This window comes from Rhinolophus hipposideros, assembly GCF_964194185.1.
Source record: "Rhinolophus hipposideros genome assembly, chromosome: 25".
Lineage (NCBI taxonomy): Eukaryota > Metazoa > Chordata > Mammalia > Chiroptera > Rhinolophidae > Rhinolophus > Rhinolophus hipposideros.
Window position 1 is genome coordinate 28,943,154 of NC_138071.1, and position 6,708 is coordinate 28,949,861.

The 6,708-nt window shown below is 60.0% G+C and overlaps 1 protein-coding gene across 1 annotated transcript; it reads left to right on the forward strand.

Moving 5' to 3' along the window:
• Window positions 1-627: 627 nt before the first annotated feature.
• Window positions 628-6,377, forward strand: EN2 (engrailed homeobox 2; the record flags this gene model as incomplete). The annotated part of the gene is made up of 2 exons (XM_081038510.1): window positions 628-1,216; window positions 4,256-6,377. The coding sequence occupies 2 exons, from the start codon at window positions 628-630 to the stop codon at window positions 4,570-4,572; spliced, it is 906 nt and encodes a 301-aa protein (XP_080894636.1). The 3' UTR covers window positions 4,573-6,377.
• Between the last annotated feature and the right edge of the window lie 331 nt (window positions 6,378-6,708).

The window sequence follows — 6,708 nt, forward strand, 5'->3', positions numbered from 1 at the left end:
AAAGTGTCTCCGGTTGCGCCAAGTGGCCTGGAATTGCCGAGCGGGCGCGGGGGCCGAGGCGAGCGGGGCGCAGACCGCGAGGGAGCGCGGGCGGCTCAGCCCGGCCCGGCCCGGCCTCCGCCGCCCCCCCATGCGACTCGGGCCGCGGGGCTCGGCGGGGCTCGGCGGGGGCGCGGCCGCACGCCGGAGGGGCGGCCCGGCGGGCAGCGGGGCGGCGGCCGGGCGCAGCGCGGGCCCGCGGGCCTCCATGTGCGCGCTGCCCGCCCGCGCCCCGCACCCTCGAGGACCGGCCGGCGAGCGCGCCGCCTGCATGCGCGCAGCCCCAGCGCCCGGCGGGAGCCGCAGGCAGCGCACGCGGCGCGGAGCGCGCAGCCGGGGGGCGCCCCGGGGCCCCGGCGCGGCGCGTTGACTGTGGCGCCCGGTGCGGCTCCTGGGAACCTCCGGCGTCGGGCGCCGGGCGGCTCGCGGTGCTTCGGAACTGCACTCGGAGGGACGGCTCGGCTCCGAGCGCGGCCGGCGGCTCGCGGGCCCCCAGCCCTGGCGGCGGACTCGGCGGGGTCCTGGGCGCCGCGGGGCCGGGCTGACGGCGGCCCCCGCTGAGCCGGGAGGGGACCGCTGCTGAGCGGCATGGAGGACAGCGGCCCGCAGCCCAGCGAAGCGCCGGCGGAGCGGCCGCGGCCGGCGGGCCCCAGCCCCAGCGGCGGCCCGGGCGACGCGGACACCGGGCGCCGGCGGGCTCCGAGGCTGCCCGCGGTCCTGCAGGCGCCGGGCAACCACCAGCACCCGCACCGCGTCACCAACTTCTTCATCGACAACATCCTGCGGCCCGAGTTCGGCCGGAGGAAGGACGCGGGGACGGGCGGCGAGGGCGGCGCGGAGGCGGGCGGCGCCGAGCAGCCCCCGGGGCCGGGCCGGGAGCCCCGGCAGAGCGCGCCGGGGGCGCCGAGTGCGGGCGGCCCGCGGCCCGGCGGCGGCGAATCTGCGAGCGACGGCGAAGGCGGCTCCAAAGCGCGGTGTCCGCACGGCGGCGCCCGGAAAGGCGGCGACCCCGGCGGTCCCCTGGACGCGGCCCTCAAGGCCCGCGGCGCGGGCGGCGGCGACCTGTCGTTGAGCTCGGACTCGGACAGCTCGCAGGCCAGCGCCACGCTGGGCACGCAGCCCATGCTCTGGCCGGCCTGGGTCTACTGCACGCGCTACTCGGACCGGCCTTCCTCAGGTGAGCCGCGGGCCCGGGAGGGGACTTCCCGGGAGGGGGCGCCCGGACGCCCCCAGCCCCCCCACACACACAAAGACGCGCGCACGGCCCTGCGGGCTGCGGCCAGGCGGCCGGGCGGCGTGCACTCGCCGGGGCTGCAGACTGGGAGCACCGACGCGGGAGGGCCCGCCCCCTCCGCGCAGCCCCGGGCGCCTTCCCCGGTGGAGTTTACTTGGTAGGACCGCCGTGGCCGCAGGACGGGCCCGCAGGCCCGCTGCTCAGCCTGCCTGCGGTCCTCGCAACCCAGCGTGGACCCAGGATGTTCGCCCAGCTCCCCACTCCTAGGTCCGTCCTGCCCCCCGGGATTCCTCCAAGCAGCCGGGGAGGAAGAGAGGCTGCTGCTCCCCCGCAGCCCCGCGGCCTGTGCTGCGCAGGGAGAGCGGCGATCGGGAGAGGCAAGGGCGAAAGCGGGCGCCCTTTGCCCTCTGCCGCGTTTTATTTGCCGACCCCGCAGCGTGCCGCTCATCTCCCATCCTGCACACAGCTCGGAGGAGGGGGCTTGCAATCCTTGCCGATAGAAGGGACTTTCTCCCCGAGCTTCCCTGCGGCTGCTTCCCTGGTAGGAAAGGAGCAGATTGCAGAGGGGGTTTGTGCAGAGGCGTCGCGTGTGTTTTCCATAGGTCTGAGGTTTCTAAAAGCTAAGTTCAAGTCCTTGCAGAAATCATCAGCGATCGTAAGAGCGGGTCTGCAACTGCGCACAGCCATTAGGAGAGCACTCCATTTGTCCCCGAGCTGGCAGCGCAGACCTGATTCCCTTGCCCCAAACCCTCCACTGTTTTGCCGGGGTCGTTTACTGGGAGCACAACACAACTGAGTCACCCCTTGGCTTCTTTCCGCAGAAATGTGTATCTATCTCTGACGAAACCCAAATTTCTTCAGCTAGATCTGAAATTTGCTCCATTGTTCTCGCCTCCCTCCTTTGTTAATATTTAATTAACATATAGGCTCACAATGGGGCCGGCTTTGTGCGCTGGAGTCGCAGCCCGCCAGACCCCAGTGGCCCGCAGGAGCCCGGCAGCCGGGCCTGGCCAGAGTCGCTGGTCTTAAGTCTTAAAAAGAAAAGAAAAGAAAAGAAAACCTGTAAGATCACGTTTATGTTTCTTATCATTTAAGAAAAAAAGCAACGCAGAGTTTTCTTGCTGAGGTTTCGTTCTGTTTGAGACTCCTAAGTGTTTGTGCTTTGAAAGAAAATCCAGGAAGAGAGGGAACTAAAAATTCTGCTTTGGGGGAGATTTTCTTTCCGTAAAACGATGTGTGTGTTTTGCGGGCTGATTTGTGTGCGCGAGAGCCCCAAGAGAAGAGGAGTTTAGGGGGTAAGGCACCCTTCTTGGGGTTGGGGTGGAGTGGCAAAAGAATGGAGACGGAGAATGGCTCCTGGAGTCGAGGCTGCGGTCGGTCCAGCAGGTGCGGACCAGCCCTTCTGGGCCTCACAGAGCCACCTCCGGTCCCCTTTGTGCTTCCGGGGAGCAGGGTCCACCGCTGCGAGTCCGAAACCTCCAGCAAGGCCCGGCCGGTGACGCCCTGGGCGTGTGCGGGACGATGGTGCTCGTGGGGGCACGGCTGGAGTGTGGGTGTGCTTTAGAACCTAAAAGGCCCGGGCTTTGAGGTCAACGGCCCTTGGCGCCCACAACCCCTCTTGGGGAATTTGCCTCCCCCGAAGAGAGTGCATGGCTTGCTTGGTGGGTGGAGAGGAAGTTATCCGCGCTCACTGGGTCTCAGGACTGTCCCAGAACCGTGGCTGGATGCGCCTTGGAGGGCTCAGGGTCCAGTCGGAATGCAGCCCGGTAGTGCTCGGGTGGGATTCGGCAGCCGCTCAGGGTGGCGGGGCAGGCCCCCAGCCCTGCAGGGTGAGTTGGGGGCACAGGGCAGAGACCTGGGGTTCTGGCTGAGTTCGGTCTAGCCTTCTCCAGCCTCCGGCCGCAGGCACCTCCTTAGAAGTTGAGGCTAGAAACTCCCCAAAGTTGATTCACACACTTAACAGATTAACAGACCCAGACACAGTTCCACTCCCTCCCCAGCGGCCTCCGAGGCCTCCTGCCTTAGACACCAGGGCAGGCGGAAGAGCTGAGCTTCTTAACATAACAAAAAGAAAGTGTTTGGCTCCCGCCTCTCAGGCCTATTGCTGGTCGGGTCTAGGGATCCTTACCACCGCTGTTCTGAACCAAGTGAGGGGGTCCCAGGGGGAGGAGGCCTGCCTGGGGGTCAGAAGAGTGACTCTTCTGCCCAAGGTCAGCTGCACCCCCTCCCAAGCTGGAAGAGGGTCCTCTCCCTTGCTGGGAACTGAGGAGACTTGGTGGGGGGGACGAGGAGGGAAACTGAGTGGCAGTGCTCCCTCCCCATCCAGGAAAGATGTGTGTGTGTGCTCCCATCCTTCATGGAGACAATGAACTTGGGCCCACAGAGCCAGTGGGGGAGGCAGGAAGGGGGCTAAGGTGGAGGCAGGCCTCCTGTTCTCAGGACCCACCTGCCCCCTGGCTCCCACAAGGCTGGGTACCCTCTGGGGTGTCCCCTCTGGGGTGTCCCCTCTGGGGTGTCCCCTCTGGGGTGTCCCCTCTGGGGGTCCTGTGGCAGCCCCTCACAGCTCCCAGGGCTGCTCCTGCTACTTGGGCTGCTCCTATTCTTTCCCCCTCTCCTTCTCAACCAGCACCTACCTTCCCTGTCCTTTTTCCTGGATAGAACCTCAGGAGGGCTTGCAAAACCCCTGCCAGAAAGTTATGAGGCTTTGCTTTCCTTTTATCAGGAGACCTTTCCAGGAAGCCTGCCCTGTACTCCCACTGCCACCCCTCAACCAGGCTTGGCTGGCCGGTAGCCTCCGTTCCCAGGGCTGGGTGGTGGAGGTGCTGTGAGCGGGGCCCAGTCTCAGCCCAGCTCTCCTCCAGGTCTGCCCCTGCCTTGGGCAGCACTTCCTTCCCGCGCCTGCCCTGCGGGGGGACCCAGCCTGGGTCAGCAGGCAGGCTGGCCCCCTAACCGGTGTTCTCTCTGTCCGCCATAACTCCCCAGGCCCCAGGTCCCGCAAACCAAAGAAGAAGAACCCCAACAAGGAGGACAAGCGGCCGCGCACGGCCTTCACGGCCGAGCAGCTGCAGAGGCTCAAGGCCGAGTTCCAAACCAACAGGTACCTGACGGAGCAGCGGCGCCAGAGCCTGGCGCAGGAGCTCAGCCTCAACGAGTCGCAGATCAAGATCTGGTTCCAGAACAAGCGCGCCAAGATCAAGAAGGCCACGGGCAGCAAGAACACGCTGGCCGTGCACCTCATGGCCCAGGGCCTGTACAACCACTCCACCACCGCCAAGGAGGGCAAGTCGGATAGCGAGTAGGCCCGCGCGAGCGGGCGGCGCCGGCCTCGGTGCGCGCTAAGCAATGCAATAATTTAAAATCGTGATAAAGGGCCAGTGTATAAAGATGATACCAGCATTCATAGTGAAAAGCTCGTGTAATAGCTATGGTTCTGCAATATTCTGTGTATATATAATTTACAGGTGGTGTAAAATCCAAAATATCTGACTATAAAATATTTTTTGATTTTTTTGTGTGTGTTTATGAGATTATGCTAATTTTATGACTTTTTTTTTGCAAAGGGGGCCGCTTAGGGTGTCATCTTTTTTAATCCCCTAAGCTCCATTATGGGACATTGGACACTTTTTTTTTATTTCAAAAGAAGAAAAAAATTAAAACAACTTGCTGAAGTCCAAAGATTTTTATTGCTGCATTTCACACGACTGTGAACCGAATAAAAAGCTCCTACTTGGTCTATGAGTTCTGCCACTTTGTTTGTGCGGGCTTGGCGAGGTCCGCAGGAGAGGCGGCACCCCAGCCGGGCCGGGACCGTGACAGGGCCCTGGCGACCGGAAGGCGGGAGTCCTCCGTGGAGAGTGGGGGCCTGGCCCGCTCCGCTCCTCCCCTCCTGCTTTTTCTCCCAGGCCCTCTCCTCGCTAGGCCAGGCCTGCGCCCCGCCTCCGTGCGTGCTTCCGTCTGCGTCTGTGTCGCTGTCCCCTGTCCCGCCACGCGCCACCAGCGCCAGCTCTCCCGCCTCCCGGCCGAGGGGCCCACGCGTGGTGGATGGCCCCCCAGGCCCAGGCTCAGGGAATGTCCTGCAGCTCTGCCAGCCCCCGCAGACGCCCGCCAGTCGGCCCCAGAAACGGCAGAGGTCCACTGCCTCCCCTGCGGGGCGGGCGGGCAGAGGGCTCCCAGAGAGTTGGCATTTTGTTCCTTTCCTTTTTCTTCTCTTCTTTTTTTTTTTCGTTTTTAATGGCCACTTTTGCTATAGAGAGCATTCTTTTAAAGTAAATTGTGTGTGTATACAAATGTCTGTATGCATGTACACACACACACACACACACACACACACACACACAGGCAGGCATAGATGAGCCCACAGTTCTGGGACATGTGACTACCTTGACTTTTAAAGGCACTCTGAATCCTCCCGCATTTGGGGAAGGAAGAAAATGTGTAAATAATCATTTCTGATCACTTTTTGTCTTTCCTTGTTTTTCTAAATATACATTTTATTTTTTGAAGGTGTGGTACAGTGTAAATTAAATATATTCAATATATCCCGCCAAGTCCATATATATAAACAAACACATTATATATATTACTCCACACTGTCTTGTGTTTAGTGTATGGAAAAAGAATCATGTCCAGATGTCCATCTGCCGCCAGGACAGCCCGGGGGTGTGCCCAGGGCTGGGGCAGGAGTCATGGCTTTCCCCTGAGGCCTGAGGATGAACTTCTCTCTTTGCCTTAAACCTCTTTATTTCACTGCGATAATAGTTTCACTTTGTACATAACGAGTGTAAACGTTTTTAAAAAGGAAACTATAAAAACAAAAGTTGTAATTTAAAAATCTGTGAATAACCATCTGCTGCTTAGGAAACTCAATGAAATGATATGCCTTTTTAACAGGAAGCAACGTTTTTTGGTTTTTAAAGTTTTTTATTTTATTTTCAGTTTATAAAACACGTGCATTTTACAGTTTCAGTATCAAATATTTATAATCTTATGAGAAATGAATGTTTCTATTTACAACTGTGGTTATCAAAATTGTGAACCTTCCCCCTGCATTTTTGTGTGTTTAAATTCTTGAAAGTTAACATTAAATAAAAAGAAAAAACCGCTTTACTGTAAAACATTGGCTGTCCAAGGTGGAATGCCTAGTTTTTCTGAGTCTGTTTCTGAGTCCGGGCGCACGGTCCTGGGCACCCCTCCCCCGCGAAGGTACCGGTGGCCTTCGTGCCAGGTTAAGCAGGCGTGCACAGGCCAACCTTTGTGGTTACGGGCACTTTTAAAAAATAATGAAGACACTTTGGCTGTCTCAGAACAACCAAAGTGAAGTGTACCTCTCTCGACCAGAAGGAAGTGTTAAAAAGTATTTAGTCAGTGGCCCTCTTCCACTGACTAAATATTTAAAACCCTGCAGACCGCAACAGGTCTCTGTCCCCCTGGCTGCT